The following is a 26,515-nucleotide window of genomic DNA, read 5'->3' on the forward strand; positions in this document are numbered from 1 at the left end:
TGATCAGCCTCCTGTGCCTGATTCATGCCGTCGTCTTTTTGACTAAGGCAAGCCGGTTTCCTCACGATGTTTTCCTTTACCGTGCGTTAATATATGCCCACATAGAATGAAAGTCCATTGGTTCACAGCCAGGGATCGAACGTACGACCTCAGGGATAAGTCGCTTAAGCCACTAGGCCAACACTGCTTCAAACATACAAAGATGCCTACTTATTTTCTTTATATACAGTCTTTTATATATTTGTAGAAACCATAGGATAATTTAGAAAATGAAAACGATTACACACATTTTTCTTATTTGATGCACAGTAGTTGCCTGAACTCAGGACCTCATGGCAAGGCGAACATTAATGAGTATTATAAAAATCTGTGAGATTTGTTATTGACATACAATATTAAGAGTAATGTATGTAATTTTATTTAGAGCCTCCGAAGACAGCCAATAAACTGAGTTATTTCTAAATCTACTACGAGATAAAAGTCACAAGTGCTCTGACATGGGTCGGGCGACACATGGAATTGAAAATAATGATTTGTACCCTACTTATCTTCGAAAACTTGAATGATTGGTACACCACTACAACACACTATACGTAGATTATTCACTAGTACTTTAAGCCTTTTTTTTTATTATGGCTCTGGCACGATTTGTGCATTAGCCAGCGTCAAGTATAGGATTTTTTTTATAATTCGTGCTTGTCTTTAGAAATTCGACCGTGTCTTCCATGTACGGTTTAAGCACTCGCCCGGTACCGCACAACCCTCCCAAAGGCCGAGAACAAATTTAAATTAAATTAAAACTTGCCCTCGAACCGGCAATCGAACCCGGTACCCCTCACCTAGCTGCCACTTAATAAGACCGCTAGGCTATGAGGCTCCCACTTTAAGCCTTTACCAGAGGTTTCAAACAAATTTATGGTAGCATGTTTTTAACCAAACAATCAAATTTAACCGTTCTTGCCACAAGCGGAAATCGAACCCGATACCTCAAGTTTCAACAAAGTAAGTCCCTTTTTTAAGTAATGATCTGTTTCATTGTACTCAATAAGAAAAATAACAAGTATAGATTGAGTAAAGCTTTATTAAAACAAAACATTCATAGTACATTTACATTTTTCTCAAAAGCGGGGCCTGAAACAGAAATATATTTAATTATCAAATGATCTTAATAAGTATTAATAAAATTCGTCACGTTTAAACGTTTCTATCCATTATGGTTTATTTACTATCACTTTTTATTTTGATTTTGATCGCGTTAATGTTGACCAACTGAATTCGTTTTACGCAAAAAATCTATCTAGAGAGACATGCATATAAAGTATTTAATTTGCAATAGAGGTTGTTAATAGGTAGGTACAATTGTAGTTCTTTAGAGTTGTGTGCTAATTAAATGTTTAAACTTTAAAAAAGGTGCACAAATAATAATCCGTCCACAAAGTCACGATAAATATGTTAAAAAAGAGAAATGTTACAAAGCGCTATGATATTAACAAAACTTCACGTACTATAGACATGCAACACCGTACACCATTTTCACCTTTAATTAAGCTCAAAAAGTTGGCAAATCCTAGCTCGTAAAATTCACTACTTTATGGGGCATTAACTTTAAATGCCTAGTACCTGTAGTATATTTTGTCTAATCTCCAGGTCGGGAACTTCCTCTCCCGTACTATCTTCACTTTGGGCCGAGAGCTGTAATGAAACGAAAATATTCATTCAAAATTAGCTGAACGAAAACGATCTCTCATTCTTGTTTCTGACTTACCACTGTTTTCAGAGTTTTTCAATAATATATTAATAAAACAAACATTCTTTAGTGAAGAGTATAATTAAACTATAAAACCAGACTCACTAGTGTTAATAGTTTAAGTTAAAAATTATGTAATTATTTTCTATCTGATTAAAGGCTTTATTGTTATTATTATAATTAAACTATAGTTCTTATAAATATATAATATATATGAAAATTAATTGCTGTACGTTTGTCTAGCAAAAACTCGAGAATGGTTAGACCGATTTGGCTAATTATGATGTTGAAATATTTGTGGAAGTTCCGAGAAGGTTTGAACGGTGGGAAACACAAATAATAAGTAAAGAAAAATACTTAAAACCACAATTTAATTTTCCAATTTAACCTGTTCCTAGCTAGAGTTATCTAACCTAACATTAAGTTACATAATATATAATATATTTTAGTTAATAATTAGAAGCGTTAACAAAATGTAAACAATCATCGCACACTTGAAGCCAATATGAGCCTATTAATATTACCACACTCATAAATTGTAATTTAACATTCTCGTTTCCGATAATGTCTAATAACATTAGTGTCACTTAGATTAACGAACTCTTCAATAAGTCAAGTTAGGTTTTTTTAATGTAGCGTCGGAATCCCACTACCCCTATTGTTGTCCTAATTATAAGCTCATGTCTTAAACAATCCAAGTCCAAGATCTGTTTTATTATCATTCTTTGTGTATTACCAGTACCAAATTTAATCGATATAAAAATGAACGATGTTAATCTTTAAACACAACATACCTTAGTTAAAGAAGAAGGGCATTGGAAAGGACTTATTTTTACATATTTTCTTCGCGATTCCACGTCTCGCACTTTTTGGGTGAAATGATTTGCTACGAAAAATAATTTCATTGATTCTAAATAGCTCAGCAGTACAATCATTATATTTAAAACTACTCTAAATATACTACAAATAACTACATTTCTATGATTATATTTCGACTACTAACCTATTGTTACTGCCATAGTAGCTTTTTTCCAGTTTTGGTGGTATATAGGCTTTACTTGGTCCAAATAACTTTTTCTTCCTGCAAATAAGATTTTTTCAGAAAAATATTATGTCCACCATTATCCACCAGTAATCAGATCGTCGTTACTCAAGCATATAAGTGTAAAACAAAAAACTTGAGGATTAAAAGAGTGGCGGAGAGTTTATTGTCAGTTCTTCTCTTCCGTTCTGCGCCCTTGATTTGAGAACTGGCAGTAAATGTAAAATTAGAAGCATTAATATGTATTTCTTTAGTGACGAGTCATAAGTGTACATTGTGTTACCTATATGAATAGATGATTTTGACTTGCCTTTACTTGATATAATTACCAAATCTTTTGATCAGCTAAACCTCATTTCCCAAAAATATTTGTTCATAAAGAATTTTTGAGTAAGTTTCAAAGACTGCTACTAATGTCTGGCTGTGCAACACCGGATATCACTACATGTAACATTTGCTGTCACGATAAAATAATTGTAAACTTAAATATAAATGACGATAAATTAATAAAAAAAAAACATATATACTATGGCGCTTAAAGACCTGATTGAAAATGTTACAAACACCCGTACCCGTTACCCGTAGCACGTACGACTCAGGAAATTATCATATGTATCATGTGTATCACGTGTTCATAGCGTTCAATTTGGAGATTTGACTGAATTCATCAAACATAGAAATAATCTACACGTCGTGTAGATATATATGTTTGTTGTTTCACATTGATAAAATGTGTTTATCAATGTGAAACAACAAACTTATTTTTAAGAAAGAACGTCTATATGGCACTGTTGCTACATCGATTATTATTTTATAGAATAAAAAAATTACACTCATAAAATTACACCATAAATATTAAATTAGTAAATATATATAAAGACTGAACCTCTTCATAAAAACAAATGACAAAACAGTGTAGCCATGAAAAGGTTACATGAACACTTTTTTTAAGACGGTGCAATTAGTCTACATAAGATTCCATAGAGAATAAATAGACAAAACTTAGATTTACTTTTGTGGATAATGTATTGTAACTCCTTTGGGTGTAACTTTTTGCTTGCATGGACCTTCGCTGCCGCATGGGCACCCCTTTTTCGGCTTAAGAGATGCTGCTGTGTATGCTGGTATAGGCGCCATTCTGTTAAACAATAATATATGACGGAATGATAGGTAAAATACTAAGAAAGTCAAAAGGAACTAGGAACAACAGCGAGAGCAGCAACTAAATAATGGCTCAAGAAGGTAATCTTACACACGAGGAACAACTGACAACGAATTATTATACATTGACAGTTGAATTAATTTGAATTTGACGTATTTTTTTCCTATGGCTCTGGCACGGTTTGTGCATTAGCCAGCGTCAAGTATAAGATATTTATAATTCACTTGTAATTGCCATCCTCGGCCTAGAACGTATTGCTACGTTCTAAACCTTCACAGTACCTTCTTAGGTAGCTCACTGCTTGCCTTAGAAATTCGACCGGGCCCTCCATGTACGGTTTAAGCACTCGCCCGGTACCGCACAACCCTCCCAAAGGCCGAGAACAAATTTTAAATTAAATTAAAACTTGCTCTCGAACCGGGAATCGAATCCGGTACCTCACCTAGCTGCCACTTAATAAGACCGCCTGGCTATGAGGCCCCTAAATTTGACGTTGTTAATGTATAGACTCACGGCCAAAACCAATATGCAATCTCAATCCAATTTTAGCTGTCATAGACTGACAATTCAATCCATTTCTAAAGAAAAGCATGCCAATATTCAATACATGGACTGAGATACCAATCTAATTATTCAACCAATCGTTCAGAGGGCGGATAAGAGATTGAAGATTGCCCTCTGTATGAAAATGAATGTTTACTCATGCCAACAACCTATCTGTCCATTTTGACAGTGCTTCGATTGGCCAAATCAATCTCGGATTGCTATCGGTGAAACTCGTATGATTTGGGTTTGGGATTGCGACCTAACTTAATATTCATTGGGAAAATTTATTCATCTTCGTCATCTTCCAGTTCTAGTGATAGTGATTTGGAAGTTTAAATGCAATTATCCGATTGGGATAGTAATTCTGAAGCTGGAAGAAGACAACGTACTTCTGTGCGAAGACATATGAAGACAAGAATTTATTATATCCAGGGCCTGAATGACGCCGAATTCACATTTAACAAAAGAAGCTTTGGAGACACTTTTACACAAAGTGATGTCTATCATATATGACTTCTTGCAGGTTTCATCTTTTCATCAACTTTTGTAAAAAAAAAAAAATATTAGCTACAACCAAAAATATTTGTTACTATAGATACTACCTACTGCAGAACATCTTTATAACGAATCTCAAATACGAAGCAGAAATGTGGTGGAAAGGACATAATATGGTGTTTGGAAAAAATCGGTTCCCCAAAATCGGTTTGTCAAAAAAGGTTTTGCTTCAAGTATCTCGTGTACAAGCCGTGATAGTGGCATGTGCAGTGTTGCACAATATTGCTATTGATATGCGAGATGAACATTTTGAACTACTGCAACAAGTAGATGAACAAGCTGATGATATTGATCAAAGCGCAATTGACAACGTGGGAAATGCAAGTGTGCGAAGTAATCTTATAAGTGATTATTTTGCTTTATTACTATAATATTTTATAAATTACAACATTTTTGAGATAAATTAAATAAAAATTCAATGCTTTTATTTAAATAAAAATACAAATTTTTAATACAATACATCCTCGCTCCAGGCACAAAATCTATTATTTTTCTAATTTATTTAACAATATATTTTTTTCTATGGCCCATAATTATCTTTTATGCTCTCTTTCTTCCTCTTCAAATGCCCATTGCTTTCTCTTATTTAGAAGCTTTTCCTTTCAATTGACTTTCATTTCCTTCGACAGACAACAATATCATGTCTTTGACTTTTTCCTCGATAGAGATCGGGGTAAGAGGAGTAGCAGCACTAGGGCCACCTCCTGTACGATATGTTTCAGCATGTATCAAGGCAGACTTTTTTCTTGTAGCCCTCTTTAAGCTTTAGCACTGCGAAAGTTTACCCCACTTGTGCTATTAAACAGCGCCTCCAGCGTCTTCCAGCACTGCTCTTTCTCCTGCCAGGTGACTGAGTCACTCTTTTTATTTTCTAATATATTTTTATGGTCAGCAACAAGCGAAGTTAGAAGGTCAACTTCTTCCCGGCTGAAATTGACGCTTCTTTCACGTTTTTGCGTAGACATTTTTTTAAGTTAAAGAACCAACCTCGAATCACAAAAACAAGATACACAAACTACTCAGAGAAAATTTATATTTGTAATAATATGTACTAAAATACTCAATAACCTAACAAACAAAAATACCATATGAAAATGACAGCCCGTTTCGTTACAAGTAATATTAAATGACCAACAAAAAGGTTGAGGTTCTATGTTTTTCTATAGAATTCTGTAACTTTATTTGTTCGTAACAAAAAAACAAACAAAACGTTGCATAGCTATTTGCTACTTTATCCATACATTGTGAAACAGACCCTATTAGTCTTACTTATTTTATTTCGTTCCAAAAACAGCAAACTTTTGGTATGCTTGAACACAACATATTGCATTGAACGAAACGCGGTCGAGAGGCAAGGATCACGCAAAATATTGCTGTCAATCTTTTGTCAAATAAACAATCGGATAGCAGAAATGTTTATTGGCATGCAGATTGGAGATCGGTCTTTAGATATGAATCAGTCCAAGATTGGTTATAATCATAGATTGACGATACATTATTAATTTTGGCCGTTAGTGACGTGTAATGCCAACGACATCTGCCAGTAACGCCATTGCTCCGACATAATATGGTATAAGTTGAAATAATAAGCAAAAGCTGTTTTTTTTTATTTAATGAGTTTGGAAGGTCGTCATTTTATGAGAAAAACATACTTCAAGTTGCTTTCGGTTTAAAAAAATAACATTAACCAATATCAATGTTAGTACAGAAACATTAGAATATACTGGATTATTTTAAGTATGCTTTCAGTAAACTTACTCTCTCTTACGAAACATCTTCCACTTAGATTTGTTACTCTGTATTACGTAGCGCAGGTTTGATAGACTGCAAAAAAAAACAAAATTAGATTTTAAAACACATTTCTCAATGTATTAATGTGTACTATGCTGCTTCTTATGTACAAAAAGGTGCCTTCAGAAGCTCGTTACAATAAAAACAATTCTAAATATAAAATTTGGAACCTTAATGTACCACTAAATTCTATTTTCGAAACGATTTAACTGATTTAGTTTTTTATGAATTGTGTGCTTCAATACCTAAATAGTTCCCGTAGTGGTTCAAGATTTATGAGATTCATTGAAACACGGGAAACGTATTGAAGTATTGAAAAGAATACATCAATAAACGGGTACGTTTCTAATTGTAATTACTTAAATAATATTTATTATTTAAGTTAATATTTAATCATTTCAGTGATATATGCCGTCAACGCCAAAGAAGTTTTACTTCAATCGTGCGTAAAGGTTACACGCACACACTTTTTTTTTAACTACTTAGACGCATTTCCGGCAGCAAACTATCTAAAACCACTAGGAGCTGTTCCAATCAAGGTTCCCTTGAGACTCCTGCAATCAGTATCATCAAATTCGGGCGATCGATTTTAAAGTCCAACCCAATTTGAATTACAGGTGGCGTTTTGTGAATTGCTAACGCAAAATTAAAATATCTTTTTTTGTAGAAGAGTCTGGTAAACCATAACTCAGGTATGTCCTAGTGTAGGGGCTAGCGTTGAAAACTTATACGTTGAACAATACAGTTGGTTAAAAAACGATGTCGCGTTTGGATTTACAATTAAAAGCACGGTTTCTTTCATCGTCTTTTTACATTCTCATTCATTACAGCCTTGCGATTCTGTAACTCACTTTTCGAACTCTCACAGCGGTTACAGGATCGAAAAGTGAGTTACAGAATCGCAAGGCTGATAGTCTAAAGATATTATTCTTACCTAGAATTGCTCGTCGCTGTGTCAATGCGTCGTCTGGCAACCATTTCTTTACTATTTGGTACACCCATTTGGATTTGAATGATACAGAATTATAAATGAAACATTGAGTTTCAATGTTTGGTGCAGGCAAATTCAACTCATGTTTTATAAATTTTTAATTAAATTTTCGCACTAATGTGTTTATTTTACATTTTGCATCTGACAATTGTCAAAATGACAGTTTTTGTTAAATTATGAAAAAGAATTTACTAGTTAAAAAAACTTATGTTATGTCTTATGTAAGCTTATGTCAGTACTCATGTTGATAGTCTGTGCATCAGTTAGAGCACTCGAGAGGTCATAGGTTCGATCCCCAGCTGTGCACTAATGGACTGTTTTATGTGCACATCTAACACTCACTCGTGTGTTTCTAATACGTTGTGAGGAAACCGAAATGTCAGAAGAATTACACAAGTCACGATTATAAACTATAACAAAATATAAAATATATTCGAACCGCTCTTCGTTGAATACGGCCGAGTGGAACTGGTACTGGGGAGCTCCCGCCAGAGGTGAGAACAGTACGCCATGTGGGGCCGAATTTGCGGTTTTCCCTCTCCAGGCAACACAATAGTTTTCTAAATATTCCCTGATTATAGTAATTAAGCATAAACTTCCCCAAACATAATTTCGTTGACTGGAAAGACCTAAACAAACCTAAACTTTTGTAGCACGAAACCCTGTATAGATACCAAAAGTTTTGCGTTTTGACGACCTAATTTACTCGGTAACTTTAGTGAAGTTGATAATTAGTTTTTAATCCCTTTAAATTACTGCAGAACGTTTGAAATTGCAGACTTTGTAAGTTTTTAGCCGTCCTTCTTTGTTGCCTACTTGCATTTATAAAGTTATACTTAGCAACAATCCTTATACTTATAATAAGTAACAACTTAAAATATTTGTTGCATTTCTTGTATTTACGTTTATATAGAGGGCTACATTGATTTTATTTTAATGCAATTAGACCGCCAAGCAAACGTGTTAAATCAATATGAAGAAATTGGAAAACACAATTTTCCGTCACAAACATAGTATTAGATTATAAGATACTTATGATTTTATATCTGTAATAGTTTGTAATTATTAATTAACAGAATATAATATGTTGTTTGGATAAGAAACAAATAAGTAATTTGAAAAATTTTAGGCTAATAATATAGTATTATATTTCGATATTATTTAATATTTGTTTTGCTTTATTCGCAAGGAGTGGTGCGTAAGAATCTGTCTAAAGAGATCGACACATCATGTCGATGTTATGGTCTAAGCCGCACTGGATCCATCACGGTGCTTTTCTTCTTTGTATATACAAGTACCAATGAGGCTGATAGAAATAAAATTTCTTTGCTGGGATTAGAACACACGCTTTGTATATTATATACTAATTGAAGCTCGCAAAAGGCTCTCTTTTACCATATAAGCAAACCCGAAAAATCTATCACTTTATCAACTAACAAAGTATCATTCTTTTTATAAATCTATTAAAAGCGTATCCTTTCAGAAGCAGGAAGTAATATAAATATGACGTCAATAGCAGGCGGAAGTATAAGAAAAGCGAGTAATATTATAAAAATATCGGATATTGGCGCGGGCTTCGAGTAGGCGGCGTACTGATGTCACCTGCGGGAATGATTGATACGTTGCCTACAATCTAGATCGAGTGGGTTAAGTTACAAACGGAACTTTAATATTTTCTTTGGCTTTCCTTTGTTTATTTATGGCCTTATATCAGAATACAAAATATGTATAGTTATTAACCATAAATATAATGTATATTGTATAATGTATAATGTATAATGTATAATGTATAATGTATAATGTATAATGTATAATGTATAATGTATAATGTATAATGTATAATGTATAATGTATAATGTATAATGTATAATGTATAATGTATAATGTATAATGTATAATAATAATAATAATAATCTTTATTTTCTTCTCTCACATACATAAGGTTTTTATGATTAAACTAAGATTATAACATTAGGAAGTGTATGTGAGAGACTGGTCTCTGTAACAGGAGACCTGAGTGACAGATAACCAGCCTCTCCACCACCGGACCGGAACGCGTACAATCATGTCATTGTCAAAGGTTACAATAGAAGAAAATAAGTATTAAGTGCTAAAGAAAACATTGCAAACGGAGTCTTAAAAATAAATTTGGTGTGTGTTTGTGTGTGTGTGTATGTGTGTGTGTCTCTCTCTCTCTAAGTGTGTGTATGCGTGCGTGGGTGTGTGTATATGTGTGGGGGAGTGAGTGTGTTACAGAATGACAGTTATTAGATCCTCTGTTTCATCATAGCTCAACGTCTTCAGCCAAGTAGTAACCTTTTTTTTACATTTGTATTTGGGTAGTGGGTAAATGTTAATTTTTTCGTTTAATTTATTATACAAGTAACAGCCTAGGAAACCAAAGAACCTTTGCGAGAAAGAAGTTGTCCATTTTGTAATACAACAGCAAACTTTATGTTTTATCCGCTTGTTAATATTTAAATCGGGGTCGTAACTAGTTTTATGATGTTGTTTTAGAATTGTGTTCAGAATAAATAATTGACGAATTGTTAATACATCGGCTAGGGCATAAAGCTCTTTGGTGGGAAAAAGAAGCGGTAAGGAGTGACTTACTTTTAATACTGCTCGTTGGGCTCTTTCAAGTTTTAGGAGATTGGTTTTGAAAGTACCTCCCCAAACAGTGATACAATATCCTAAAATTGATTGACATAAAGACTGATAAACTACGTTAATATTTTTTTTGTCTGCTATAGACCTTAAAGTTTTGAAGATATAAATGAGTTTACGGGTTCTGCAAGAGAGAAGATCCACGTGAGAATTATAACTCAAGTTACTATCGATAACTACACCCAAATACTTAATACTATGGGCAAGGGAAATGCTTTTGCAATGGCAGAGTTGATTTGAAGAGCAAGTATGGGCTATGATAGAAAAATTATTATGAATGTGTGAGGGAATGTTTTTAATAGAGAAGGGCATAAATTTTGTTTTATCAACATTTAGCGTAAGGCCGTTGCCTCTCAACCATACATTAACAAGGCCAAAACCAGACTGAGCAGAATTATAGACCTCATTCCAATTGTTGCCAGAGAATACAAGGGCCGTGTCATCTGCAAAAGATATTATCTTACCATTTGGCAACTGGAGGTTACATAACTCATTAATGAATGCTAGAAACAACGTTGGGCCAAGTACGCTTCCCTGAGGGACACCGTAAGTTATTGGCAAGTCACTACTTACAAGGTCACCGACCTTCACCCTTTGAAATCTATTTTTAAGGTAACTTTGGAAAAGACTCAATTGAGAACCACGGATACCCAGAGATTCAAGTTTGTTTAAGAGAAGTGGGACAGAGACTGTGTCAAATGCCTTAGCAAGGTCCAAAAATATTGCTATAACTTTTTGCTTTCGGTCAAGTTTGGCTACAATGTGGTCAGTAAGTTCGTGAACGGCGTCATTTGTAGAACTACCGGAACGAAAACCAAATTGCGAGCTAGAAATGAGATTCTTGGTCTCAAGATAGTGAACAAGGCGTTTGTTTATGAGTTTCTCTATTACTTTTGCAATCGTGGGTAGTTTAGATAATGGTCTATAATTATTGACACATTCTCTGTCACCACTCTTGAAAATTGGAACAATGTCAGCCAGCTTAAGCTGATCCGGAAAAACGCCTGTGGAAAAGATCAAATTTACAATGTATGTCAATGGTGGGACTATTATTTGATGATACCGTTTTAATATAGCACCTGAAATATTATGCCGTCCAGTACATTTGTCTTTTTTTAAGTTGAGAATACAGTTGCGAACTTCACTTTCATCGGTACTATCCAAAACTAAGGATGCTAGTGGCTTGGCCATTGAGGATTTACAACCCCTACCATAGGAATATGCCTTTTCAGCAAGATCCTTACCAACAGAAACAAAGAATTCATTAATATAATTGATCGATTTAGAGGGGTTATCAGGAGAAATAAGTTGCTCAGCAGGTCTACTAAGTTTTGATATATGCGTTAATTTTCTAATGGTGTCCCAGAGTGCTTTATTATTTGTGTTCGCCGCTGCTTTCAACTCTTTCTCCTCATACTCCCTTTTAAGTTTTTTAAGGAGCCAGTTGCAAAAATTTCTGTACCTTTTGTAGGTTATTTTCTTAATTTCATTGTTCGGGTCTTTTTTATATCTTTTATGAAGTTTATCTCGATTTCGTACACATCTTAGAAGACCAGCAGTCATCCAAGGCTTCTTTAGCCTCTTGCGATTAGGTACGGTGTGAGTTTGAGTATTAGAATTTATTTTAGCATTAATCTCCGAGATAAGAAGAGAAGTAGCAACATTTGCATCTGAAACCTGATAGATCGGTTCAAAGCAAAGGTTTTTCATATCATTATCTAGGCCTACATAATCAATTTTACTATGAATGAAGTCCTTGTTTTGTTCGTGAGATTGCTGGTCTTCCAGTATGAGAACTACGCTGTCATGATCAGTTACAGATGATTCAACTACATAGCAAGCGGAAGAAAAAGTACTTTTCATAAAAACATGATCAAGGCACGTCTTGTTGTGAGTGGATATTGTATGTGCGGGTAACAGACCATGAGAAGCTAGTAGATTTAAATAAAATTGAGAATTCACATCCTTAGTGTTTGGCATAATATCGATATTGATATCACCAATAATTATGACTGAAGATAATTTTAGATCGGTAAGAGTTTCGTTTAGCGACTCTATAAATTGGGAGACGTCTTTATATCCTGGCGGTCTGTAAATGGCAATGACGGCAGTATTGTCATTTATTTTTATTACAAGACAATTAGATCCGAGTACTTTCGGTTCAAATATTTTTACGTTCAGACAATTTTTGAAGTAAACTATAACGCCTTCATTTTGAGTCAGGTTGTTTTCGGTAAGGGCATGATAATATCCGTCAATATGGGGAATTATATTTGTGTGGCGTAGCCAGCACTCAGTGAGCACAATAAAGTCCCATTCAGTTTTAGATCTATCTAATAGTGTTAATAAGTCTGGGAAGTTCCGATGTATACTTCGAATATTTTGGAGAATTATTTTCAAACAATTTTCAGGATGTTTAATTAAGGTCTGGAAGTCTTCTATTTCACAACTAGAGGAATAAGCTACGGTAAAATTATCAAGGTCTTTTAATATTTCATTTGTTTGATCGAATTTTGGTAGGTAAGAATACAAACAAGGATGACTTCAGTGATAAGGATTCTTTGGTGTAGGTTTTGTAGCGTTGCATAGGCTGTTGAGCTATCAATTTTCATAAATTTGTGGAGTAATAGGCTATAACTAATATTTTGTTTATGAATGTGTCCAAGTGTAAACTTAAATGAATGTTTTTGGAGTGTAAGTGAATGTAAACGTCGAATAAATGAAATGAGGGAGTCCATTTCGATCTTTAAGAGGAGTGCAACACTGTTATGATCAGTTATGTAAGATTGAATTATAAGGCAGTGTGCTTCATTATCTGATTTAAATATAATATGGTCCAAACATGTTCGGTTGTGGGTAGGAACGTTATACCCGGGGTGGCTGTTAAACTCTGCAAGCAGATTCAGATAGTCCCATGAGCGCTGGTCACTTGTCCCTTGTGCAATGTCAATATTTATGTCACCTATGATAATTATGTTTTTATAACATTTCAATTTATTTAAAAGTAGGTTTAATGAATTAATAAAATTTAATGGCTCTTTATATCCTGGTGGACGATAGATAGAAATGATGACAGTAGAGGGATCAAATTTAATTACTAAACAGTTGGCGTCATGAGATTCTTGGGGTTCCTCGATGAGTGGACTAGAACCTTTCTTATAATAGACTATGACTCCTTCATTTTGTGTTAAGTATAATGTATAATGTATAATGTATAATGTGTAATGTATAATGTATAATGTATAATGTATAATGTATAATGTATAATGTATAATGTATTATGTATAATGTATAATGTATAATGTATAATGTATAATGTATAATGTATAATGTATAATGTATAATGTATAATGTATAATGTATAATGTATAATGTATAATGTATAATGTATAATGTATAATGTATAATGTATAATGTATAACGTATAATGTATAATGTATAATGTATAATGTATAATGTATAATGTATAATGCATAATGCATATAGTTATATACATTATACTCGTAGTTATTGTTTTTTTAATGTACTATAACCGATTCTGTGTGCCTACGGGAAAATGCCTTCCCCCATTTTTCCTAATTGTATACCAATCTCGCCCAGGTCTTAGACCTGGTTGCCTAAGTACTAAATAATAATTCAGTGTTGCTGCAACCCTAAATAGGTATTTGTCTGGTCGAACGGCCGGACATTTATCTTTTATAATATTTTGAAAAAAAGTTACCTAAAGCATCCTAATAGTTGGCCATGTGAGCATGTAATGCTGCAGAAGGAGGCTGCTGAGCGATTGAGGGAGAGGTCTGGGGTTGACCGACAGGCTGGTGGTTCCAGGCTGGGGTCTCGAAGGGATAGGAACTGCAGGTCTTGATTGAGCTGTATGTCGGTACCTTGGGTAGAATACCTTGGCGAACCCTAAGGGCCCATCTTTAAGGCGTGTGATCGGCTGAGGGGGCTGAGTTTTTAGGGGGTAGGGTCTCACTACTCCTCTGAATAGCAGAGTACTTTGAGTGTAGACCCAGCCCCACAGTCCCCGCGTCAAGCTCGACATCCATGGCACGGGCCTGCGTAAGCGCATTTTCACCTCATTAAAAAAAAAGCATTTTAATAGTAAAATATTATAAAATCAGTCCAGTACATTTAATTGTATTCGTTGCACATATTATATTAAATATCATGAACTAAATAAGTTGACATATCTAAGTAAAGTAAAATTTATGGTTATTTTTAAAACAGAAACGCACATGCAAATAACATCGTAAGACAACACACACACACTTTAGAGACGTTAAACATTTACTAAACATCGTCCCGATAGCTTTATTACTAGTATGAATGTAACTCGTATTATAATATAAAAATAATTATATATTAACGCTCCCGCTTACAACTTAGCGCACCTCATTATTGTGGTGTCACAATTTTGAGATAGATTAAATAACCTCAGGTTCAGACAACAATATTTCATTGGCTTTATGTTTTATATGATTGCTTCTTACATAAATTTATGACAAGTTTATTTATTTATTTACATTTCGTAACATTTTAGAAAAATAGATAACATAACACATAAAAATTATAAGAAATGGGCGGCCATATCGCTAACAGGCGATCCCTTCCTGGCAACCCCTAGTAAGCATAAGAAACTAAAAAAACAAAAATGAGATGGGTAAATTGCAAGAAGTGCATTACAAAATCTGATAAAAAAATAAATTATAGAATCACCCAACTTTATCTAAAATAATACAAAAAAAATTAATGAAAAAAAACTAAAAAGCTAATCTCACGGATTCATGAATTTCAATGCAATACAAAAGAATAGCAAGGACTATAAAATCACGATTGAGCAGGATAGGATTTAAAATATGTTAGGCAGGAAGCCTTAAGGATTTAAAATATGTGGGCAGCCTATTCCACAACTTCGGCGGAGATCCTAAATGAACTGCTTTAGAAGGATGTGAGGTAAAGTTTCCAAAAAGCGATAGAGGAGCGTAACATATTTAGATAGACCTGAGAATTTAAATTAAATTTTTTACTTTTCGATTTTTCTACTCACTTTGATGGCTCTGTGATCCAATGTGACCTAACGACAAACTAGATAGATTTATTTATTTATTTTCCTTATTTCCTATTTTTACAGTAACTTAATACTAATACAATAGAAAACTAAACTAAAACATAATATAAACATGACAAGTAAAAACTTAAAACCTAAACCTTATAACTAATTACAAATAATGCAATTCTTATGAATTCAGCCAGTGTGCAACTAAATATATCCGTCTCACAAGCAATGCTTAGGGTGCGCAAGACACGCGTGTATGGTGCTTCTCTGAGTAAATTCACTCGAGATACTGCCAGCAATTGCGACCGCTTACCACGCCCAGTGTTATTATTTGGATCATATGTAATCTCGATTAAACTATAATGTTTTTCATAACCATATCTTCAATTATACAATAAATAATGCTAAAAAATATCTGAATAGATTCATAGTGAAATTCTAATTAAGACATGTTTCATTTCGTGTTAATAACATATATTTACTACACTAGAAAAACAATATATAATAAGTCAACAATGTTCATAATGCAATTGCAACTAAAAGAACATTAGCATTATTCTTAAGTTTTCCAACTTTTTACTCTCGTACTCGTACAAAATAAATCTCCGAGAACTAAAGGAAATGTAAAATAAAAAATTGTACAAAGTGTTTTCGCGACGTTTTCAATTCGTTTCCGTCGAATCAATTCACCAACTATTACTTCTCCGATTCTGTTCTAAGCATTTAAATTTGTCATTGTGTCCGCAGTCTCGGTGAGTAGAATTAAAAAATAAATAATAGTTTAAAAAAACTATAAAACACGCTTTTAAAGCACATCAAACTAAAAAGTGAAAAATAATTCCTAATTTAGGCTGAAAACGGTAATGAACAAAAAATACTGTGATAAAGCGTGGGGCGCTCTGTGCCATATTTTTCGTCTATAGATAGAAACTATTATGTATTTTTTAGTTAAATTTTTTTTATTTTTTTTTTTCGGATTATTGCATTGTCATCGATCTTTGACAGGTGCGCAAAATTTGAATAAAATCTGTCCGTTTAAAGTGGGTCAAAATCGAGTCCGAAGGAGTCGGTTACATACATACATACATACATACATACATCCATACATACATACATGCAGGTGAAGCTAATATAAAGCGTGTAATATCGGATTTTGAAATTTCATACAATAACCAGTTCACGTCTTCTTAAGGTAGGATGTAAGCTTGTTTTAAAAAGGTTTTTTTTTACTTTTTAGCCAAAATTTGGAATGAGGATAAAAGGTACCTTATGTAAATAAACTTATTCGTTGTTTTATAGAGAACAGCATCTGTAGTCCAAGGCGATACGATCGTTTCGTTTGACATTTAATCGCAGATAAAATTTTCACTCGGTATTAAACAGCGTCTGTTTACAACAGTACAATCGCATCCTTAAATTCTTCGGAGACGTATCTCGGCGTGGTGATCAGTCCATAGAATGCCTTGTCGTCCAGGGGAAGGTGGAAGGCACTAGACCGCGCGGAATGTCACCTACGCGTTGGACTGACCAAATCAAGTCTGCCGTAGGAGATTGAGATTCACTCAATCAGTGCAGCAGGATGACCTCTAATAGGCAACGATGGCGAAACGTCTTGAAGCGCACAATTTTTTTTACAAATGTAGAAATAACGAGTATCTTTATGATAATTCCTTTTGTAAAATATCCTAAGATAAAACGCAGGGTTTTACGGCACTACTTGCGTTACAGTAATTATTTTAAAGTAAACCACGGTTTATATTCACACATTTACTTGGAGTGCGCTACGAACAATATGCCGTAAATATGGAGGATAGAGATTTCCTAAGTATACCGGGTAGGGTGACCATCATTTGGCTTTTAGTTAGTATACAATATTTATTGTATAGGTCACTGAAATTTATTTGCGATGCCTGTTCACCGAACTTTATAGTATACTCGACGCAAAAATCGTCTAACACATTATAGACAATTGATGTGCTGTGTGCAAATGACAGATATGAGTACCCCAATGTCCATACTGTGCTATGAATCTGTTGTCAAAGAAACGCTATATACCAAGGCCGCGTTGGTGGGATGGAGTATCAAAGATTAGGAATCCCCTGAATTCTTGATCCCCTTGATTTCAGAAAACTGTAGAAAAGTTTCTATCTCAATTATTATTATAAGTATATAACTGTCACTTGTTTATGTGCTAAGTTTTTGTGAGAAATAAATAAAGATTATTATTATTATAAATGTGATGTTTATTAGAAATAGTTACTCTATGCTTATTTTCAAAGATGTCCTGTGATAGCAAATACTATAATTCATGGTCACCCCGACTACGAGTATCTTTTATCCACGAAGTGGCCTCAAGTGATCGCACTTTGTCTTTTGTGGAGCGCCCTCTCAGTGGTAACAAAGAAAATTTTATTTTAACACCATTACCCTGAATCTGCACACTAAATAAGCCCAACTTACATATTCTTTCTATGTTTTTATGCTTTGAATATTTAAATAAAACCTCTTTAACACTTATAAATGTGATTTTACAATATTAAATGGACATTGTATGGTGAATAGACAGCTATACTGGCAAATGTCTTTGTTTATAATAATGACAATCAATACTTTATTCGATATTAACATCATAAACATTATCACAAAAAAATTGGATAATGGATATAAATGGACGCTCATACTGCTTGCTCGTAAGAAAATAAGAAAAAGTTTAATACTTAATTACCAAAATATACTTAAAACTACACTAAATGCTAAAATACAGGCACAGGGTAAAATTTAATTATGACAAAGGTTTATTTGTGGAATCTTATTAGATGTTTCGCAAATGAATTCCTAGTCACCGCGGTCTGCATGACTACAGATAGGGTATAACCACAGTCTAATATTATTTGTAAAGTGTTATTTAAATATACTTGCGTAAACAAGTCAATATTTTGAAAGATATACATAATTTAAATTTGTACGTAGACTATTATACTCATTACAAAAATACTAAAAATACATTTAGTTGAAGACCACATATATTATCAATAACATAGCGTACCTCCTAGTATTTTTTAAAGTGTTATTTCAATGTGTTTATACTCAGCAATGCCAATGATTTAAATAAATTTATATTTATTGAAGACTAGCAGTTTTCTTAAATGATTTGCCGATCAACCAACAGTGACGCTGAGCTGTTTATGCTCTATTTCTATGCGGTTTTTGGAATCGCGAATCTACAGAAAAACAAACTCAGCTGCAACTTTGCTACTACTTTACTACCATATACTTTTTATACTAAACGAAATCACATGTTCGCATACATCAGTCTTAGTTTAAATGCCATAAAGCTTTTAATCATATCCTTTCACAACATCTTAGGTAATGAAATAGATTAAAACATGCCATACTTTAGTATAAGCTTTAGTACTTTGGTAGTAGCGTGTATGAAAAGTGAGTCAACAAAACCTAGACTGCTGCGGAGATTATATGCAAGCATAATATTACGCTACGCCGTAGAGTTTGTCTATGACGTAACAACCGTAGCATACGCGCTACGAACTAAGACAATATTATTATACAGACGATTACCTTATTATAATATTATTATAAATTAGCGATGTGTGAGTAATTTACAGTTATTGATAATATAATATATGTGGTATTCAACTAAATGTATTTTTACTCTTTTAGTAATTAGTTCATTAATACCAATTGTCATTTTTATGTGTCATAGAGTTTGTTTGCAATTTATTTAATTGTTTTTTCAATGGCCATAAGTTTTTAATCTAGTTTTCTTGAGTATAAGTTTGATAACAGGCAAACTCAAATAATAGTAACTATATTTAATTTAATTCAAAAAATATAAATAATTTTACGTACTCCAAATGTGTAGCAATAAGTATAAGCTTAGGAACATATCGTAAACAATTGTGTACATAACATAATAAACCAAATTAAGAAGAAAAGTCAGAAAGTATTTCTATTAACAACAAAAGATGAAATGGTGGTAATTGTATTTTTATTTTTTCTTTTCTTTCGCAAAAAGTCGAACCATAATGATTTTCTGTGTGAACCCTTTTGTGGACTAGCTTTGGCCAACGTAACTTCGTATTCCTATAATATTAGCATTGGTATACTAAGTTACAATAAAAGATTAAAAATTGAATGAAATAAGAAAAAAAACATAGCCAAACAAAAGTGCTACCTTTGTTTAAGAAGCTCAATTTTTTTCCCTATACAGGGAGGAGATAAAATAGAGGACATTTCTAAAATATACATACTCGTAAATATATTTTAGAAATACATAAGTCATAAGTCTTTATTCGTTCACAAAAATATATTTTTAAGTCAACGGGAATAGACATCTGTCGAAGTAGACATGGGGAGAAATTGCCTGTGCCAAAAATTCATCTGGAATTGTATAGGAAAAACACCTTTTATATGTCAATCAAGGTTTATAATAATTTACCAAAAACATTAAAGGCGGAAACATACTACCAAAACGCGACGCTACACCACGCCATCCGACGCATGTCAGTACTTATCAATCCCATATATTTAATATGGTCAGATGCACATAGACAACACGCCATGTGATCACACGCGGTGACATCCAATCGATTTGGATCGGCGTGTTGTGGATGTTGTGATGATGACGTCATGCGTCAGTCTTTCGAGTTTTTGACACGAATGTCAATTTATATACTTAGATATTTTTGGATTTATTTGGCGAAATGAACGACGAACAATTAATTGAGTTGGTGAAACAATATTCTGTTTTATATGACATGACACCTCAATACAAGGACAAAAACAAGGACAATGACTTCTGAATTTGCAAGCGTGTCGTGGTGTTGCGTGTTGGTAATGTGCACGATGGACATCGGGTGTCGACACGACACGTCGCGTCGCGTTTTAGTAGTATGTTTCCGCCTTAAAAGATCTTCCTAATCTTGACTTAAAGTACTACTTTTGGAAAAAAAATATTACTCTATAAATGATTATTTGCATTAAACATTATAATAAATATAAGTGTGATAACGTAATAGTATATATTAATAATGTTATATTTTATTATATCACTACAAAAAATATAAGAATTGACTATAATGATATGACTCATAATGTATGCAACTTCTATGTAAAATTCCTTTTAAGACAGATCTGAAAGCCATTATGTATGGCAGAATATGGGAACTTTCGATTGTACCACCATAACATTTTTGTACCATATTCTTGCAAATAAATAATTATCATTATTATTACAATACAATATATTACAATTGACAATTGCTGACCTATCCACGCGAGCAATTTCATTCAATCGGTAGCATTATATTAATATAAATAATCTTTATACTGCTAAGTTTCAAACGTCTTATTAATATTGTATTTCAAATTTGAATATCGGAGTCTAAAAATAAACCTTATCTTGCAAGATGTTTTGAGTATTTAATTTAAAATTATAAGTCAAGAAACAAAGTTAATAATAAAACAATTTGATTTTATTAACTTTGTTTAATTTTTACATAAAACAACAGCAACTAAATAAACAGTCTGTTATTTTATTATTACCGTGCCAAATGTGTATTGTCAACTGACTTTTTGTTTTGTGAAAAAAAATAACTTAGCAAAGTAGCTAGGTAGTGGGATACAATTAAACCTGCGTTAGATTTACAAGCAGAAGCATGTGCATTTATATAATTAGATATATTCCACACCTACAGAGAAAAGTTTTACTAACTATTCTGCGTAGGTTGCACATTACTGATTTTCTATGATAAGTCTGTGACAACCTTTGGGGTTACATTTCTCTATATGTTGCACATGTTCATTTTTTATATAAAATACAGAATAAAACATATTAATGAAATTTGACAGTAATAACAGAAAGTGGACAAATTATTAAATTGCACAACCCAAATAATGACTACCTGCCACATTAATTTGACAAACATTAATAGCGGACATTACGTTTATATTTTTATGGAAATTTGAAATACTGTTTTGCGTGTGATAGATTATGCCATTATTTAGCGTAGGGAGGGTTTTGATTACAAGCATATAATGATGATAAAATGAAAACATAAAATTATTACGCTTTTACCATGGTCTCATTTAATTGCCTCATCTGAGGTCTCGATTTCTGTGTTTCTCCAATCCTCTATAGTCTATACGATAATGTTTAAAATAAGGAATGATGTCAAAGTCAAAATCATTTATTCATTTATTGGGGTAAATAAATGGGGTAAATAAATAAATATATATTTAATGCTAAATTCTAGTTTTACATTTATTGCCAGTTCTCAAAACGGAAGAGAAGAACTGGCAATAAACTCTCCGGCACTCTTTTTAATCGCCAAGTTTTATGTTTTACACAATATTTGTAAAAAAAAAGTTTAATTTCTTATGTCGATATACATACATATAGGTCGGTATACATTATTTATTCTAGGTTCATTCTACAACGACCTCCGAGTACGCCGAGATTGCGCGCTTGCGATGTGCTTAAACAAATTTTTACATGGCAAGGACATCAATACGGCATCTGAGATGGCCCCACCACCTTCTCACCCATTTCTAGAGCTATGGTCTGAACATGTTGATAGCAATCAGTAGGCACCAGCCAGTTTCTCCGCCCAGTGTCTTTTTGATTGGTTTTCTTCAGCAATTATTCACGAGTTAATTGCTTCAAGCGTGGAGTCATGAGGTGACATCGTCCACCGTAACTATATGCTAGAACGAACCTTCTAAATATAGCACAGATTAGTTAGTCAAGGAACTAACCAACACCTTTTTTATAGTCCATTGAGTGAACTGACAAAAGTTTTTCATTTTGAAAAACTATTTCTTAATGTCTAAAGTTATTTTTTTTTTCAATATTCTTTACATTTCCTTATCAGTTGCTTATGTTTATTTATTTCATTAGTGAATTTTCACTAGACACTTGATTCTCGTTGATTAAAGACCCCTCTTTAAGGGTCTCCTTTTAAGTGAAGTTTGTGTTTTTTGTAAATTAATAGTAAAATGTATCATGAAGTTATTAAGCGTTATTTATATATTTTGACTATGTTTTATAATATAACATTTAAGCTGCATTACAGACAAAAGAAGTGCTGGTAATGAGTAAGTTTAAATTACCTTATTATCTTCAGGGTATCGTGATATTACATTTATCTACATGTGACAGAAAATTTCAAGACAAACTAGGACTTTTAACTAAAAACATTATTCGCGTGTTTGGTAATATTTCTTACTCAGTAAAGATATTATAAAAGCGAAACCTTATTTTGCTTACATGAAATTATTTTATGTAAAATGAACTCAATTTGCTTTTGTTCGGCACCCATGATTTAATTTCCTGTGTTCCCGATACATAAATATTGATATTATCGAGATATTACATTACATCTACCATATGTTCGATTAAAAAGGCAATCTCTGTTCCTTTTTTATTTACGAATAATTTGCTTTATTACATTTCATAATGATTAATTTTATTATTAGTTGTTTGGAATTTTACGATATTAATAAATACACCAGCTGATGGCTGGCCATGCGTCATGCTCGAGAACGGGTGCTGCTTGTGGTGACTGGTCGTACTTGAATTCGTGTATGCGGTGATGATGGTTATTTCGACTATGTGTTAGCGTGTTGTTCCCACGAGAATGTAAGTGCGTGCTCCTATTTCACCATGCCTCCTGCTGATAGAGGACAAATCTTTGTTTTTAATTTATGTTATTATTGTTAATTACTTAAAATGTTACATGGAAGATGGTGTAATGGTTGCAGCTCCTTACAAACATTTTATAAAACAAAAAAATGGCGATTAAAAAGAGTGGCGGAGAGTTTATTGCCAGTTCTTCTCTCCCGTTCTACGCCCTTGATTTGAGAACTGGCAGTAAATGTAAAATTAGAAGCATTAATATGTATTTCTTTACTGACGAGTCATAAGTATACATTTTGTTACATATGTGATTAAATGATTTTTTACTTTACTTTTTACTTTTAATATAAAATTATGTTTTTAAGCGATTAACGGAAGAATTCGTTTCATTGATTTTCTAAAATGATATCTATAAAAATGTCCTTAAAATATTAATTAATAGTTTCATTTTACACTTGGTTACATATTTTTAATACACTTTAGGGTTACGACTATGTGAACAAGGCGTAGAAATGTATAGACTACACGACATTGTTTTTGAAATGTATTGTATTTTAAGCCTATTTAAAACCAGTAGTGACAATAAATCGTTGAAAACAACGCTCCAGTGAATCGAATCGTGATTTTTTACTGACACCACTTTTTACTCTGACATTGTTAGCAAACATTTTAATTGTCCAATACTAACAAATACGTTAACAACCAAATTTTCCACTTTAGGTTTTCAGAGACTTTTAAATACTTTTACCGGTTATTTATTTATTTATTTAGTTATTAAGCTTACGACATCACACACAGTACTAAATCTACTAATTATTTTACAAAATCTTAATCTAAAATGTGTGACAATTAAAGTAAACATAAGTTTCACAAAAACAGATAAATTAAAAATTAAAACATAATATACAAGATAATACAAGCACACAATAAAATAGAATAAAATTATAGAAATTTGTTGGCACTTAAAGCAGAAAAAAAAAGGAAAATCATCAGTAAAACAGCGAATTAGGTTCGAGAAATGCACCCCACAAATCACAATGCTTTCTCTACATACAAAATATAAACCTACTTTTAATAGGGGATAAGTGTATTTTTGTGTTTGTCATTCTTTTTCTGTAATCGAGCAGATATTTCTATTGAATAGGACACTAAGATCATTACTGCTGCATATTTAAACTTTCAATGACACCAGCATCTTGCGATTCTGTAACTCACACTCTGATAAGGAGCTTGTAGTTTATTGTTTATCAGAATGCCAAATACTAAAATGACTGCTTTACGACTGAGTTGAGCGCGACCGCCGCTGTGAAAACCGCTGTGAGAGTTGGAAAAGTGAGTTACAGAATCGCAAGGCAGCACCCGAATATAAAAAAATATTAAAGGTTCTAAACTCGAAATTTGAATAATGAATCTGTCATAAAACAACGCCATCTGTTTTGTAGCCATTTGTCAGTGATTGCCGGAAACCGGAAACTATTCCAAAATGGCGGCGTTATCGCGATGTCCCTCGATTATCAATTCAGCGGTCGGCAAAAGTTTTATGTCGTATCTCTCTAGAGGAGATCGTGAAAATGACATTAAATTTTCGTACAGGGCAAAAGGACAGCCATAATTTTTTAGCATGAAAGGAAATTTATATGAACCTTTTTATAACGTTCGAATTATTCATGGTAAATACGAAGTGAGGCCAGAAACATAACTCTGGTATGAATATAGATTTATCATTGTCAGACTAATGGTATAGCCATTACAGGTTCATGCTCACCATATAAAGAGAAGATTTTTTTGTACCACTCTGGTTATTTGCGGATTGGTCTAATAATGTTTGTAATTGGTCACCGCTATGACTTATACTCATCTCATTTTCTAATAATTAATTTATAATTTAGTATAAAGTCAGCATTAGTTTAAAGCAACTAAAATTTGTGTTAAGTTCTTCTACTGTTACTAACAATATGGATCTTTGTTGTCTTTTTTTTTTCTAGAATAAAGTTCACAAATGAGTGCAACTTTACATGAATTAATATCTAGCCTTTACAATAATTATGGCTAATAAGTAACATTATGTTGACTTAAGTTTCTCCAATACTTATGAATAGCTAAAACTAAGGTTATGTTCATTAACAGTCTTAGTGTTCTATAATGTTTTGATAATATGTTCGTGTGTCCGAGATACCGCATTTATATTCACTATATTCAATACAAAAAGTTTAATAACTCAAAAGGTTTAGTTCTCTTTAGGCGTCTTGTTTCTGTTGTATAAATAAGTCTAAAGTAAATTAATTATGATTATAATAATAAAAGTAGCTAGTAAATAGTCAGTTACGTATAGTTTGACTATTTATAACGCAACTCCCGTTGCCGTAAACAATAGGGTAGTTTACGACAACAGCTATAACCCTAGACGCGTTCTCGCAACGCAAACAGAACCCGGCCTCTATATTGCTAAGTTGCAACAAGCTCGTGGTACCTAGCGCAGCCGTGGAAAATACCCTTATAAAGCTGAGGTACGGTCGCCACAACAGCTTCACCTGAGCTGTTAAAAAAAAGGGTGCGTGTACTGATGTACGCGCGTAAGAAGTTATACTTCTTTGGCATTATTAAAAATATTTTTTTATTGCATGCAAATAATTAACTACAGTTAATAATCAAAGACTGGAAGAGGATTCATTATAGTCAATAAATTTCAGTTTACATTTGAAAAATTAAATAAATAAAAATTTATTAATATTCTCTTACATTAAGTGTAACATAAATTATTTTATTATTCGAATGTTGTTTTTAAATTATGTCCAATGCCGTAGCATCTTCCGTGAGCAACTTCAATCTGTTAATTTTGTGTAACGGTGCGCGCGCATCGTAAAATTTCAATCTCATCAATTTTTCATAACGCGCCTAAAGAAGTATAACTTCAATAACTTCAAAAAGCTTGTGGCAATCGTCTGGATCAGGATCTAATCGTGGATTACATCAGTTTTTATTGATCGTTGACCCGCGTTCTCCCTACGGTTAGGTTAACTCATATTGTATATGCGTAATTTAATATCAATCAGTATTGTTCAATTATCAACAGGTCCTTACAAGTTTTCATTATATATTAAATTTTTCTGTAAAAAATGTCGGAGATTAAACCCGTTAATTAAAAGCACCTCGTCCTGCTACCCACTTGAAATAAGGCACTTATCACGCCCTAATATCTGATGCTGTATGTAATGTAAATGCGTTTGTATAAAACGTAAAACTTATGATTCAAGTTATTGGTTTGATGTCTGGTTACTGTATAGTATGAAAAAAATAAACA

The 26,515-nt window shown here is 32.9% G+C and overlaps 1 protein-coding gene across 1 annotated transcript; it reads right to left on the minus strand.

Moving 5' to 3' along the window:
- Nucleotides 1–1,071: 1,071 nt before the first annotated feature.
- Nucleotides 1,072–7,982, minus strand: LOC125052475. The gene is made up of 6 exons (XM_047653351.1): nucleotides 7,778–7,982; nucleotides 6,811–6,876; nucleotides 3,802–3,927; nucleotides 2,751–2,828; nucleotides 1,621–1,692; nucleotides 1,072–1,131 (listed from the first exon to the last, which is right to left on the minus strand). The coding sequence occupies exons 1-6, from the start codon at nucleotides 7,843–7,845 to the stop codon at nucleotides 1,119–1,121; spliced, it is 423 nt and encodes a 140-aa protein (XP_047509307.1). The 5' UTR covers nucleotides 7,846–7,982; the 3' UTR covers nucleotides 1,072–1,118.
- Between the last annotated feature and the right edge of the window lie 18,533 nt (nucleotides 7,983–26,515).

This window comes from Pieris napi, chromosome 9, assembly GCF_905475465.1.
Source record: "Pieris napi chromosome 9, ilPieNapi1.2, whole genome shotgun sequence".
In the NCBI taxonomy this organism is placed as follows: domain Eukaryota; kingdom Metazoa; phylum Arthropoda; class Insecta; order Lepidoptera; family Pieridae; genus Pieris; species Pieris napi.

Coding starts and splice junctions, on each gene's coding strand:
- LOC125052475 (XM_047653351.1), bottom strand. CDS start 7,845: ATGGGTGTACCAAATAGTAAAGAAATGGTTGCCAGACGACGCATTGAC. Junction 3,928..6,810: donor AAGATGTTTCGTAAGAGAGA/GTAAGTTTACTG, acceptor ATTGTTTAACAG/AATGGCGCCTATACCAGCAT. Junction 1,693..2,750: donor TACTATGGCAGTAACAATAG/GTTAGTAGTCGA, acceptor GTTTCATTACAG/CTCTCGGCCCAAAGTGAAGA.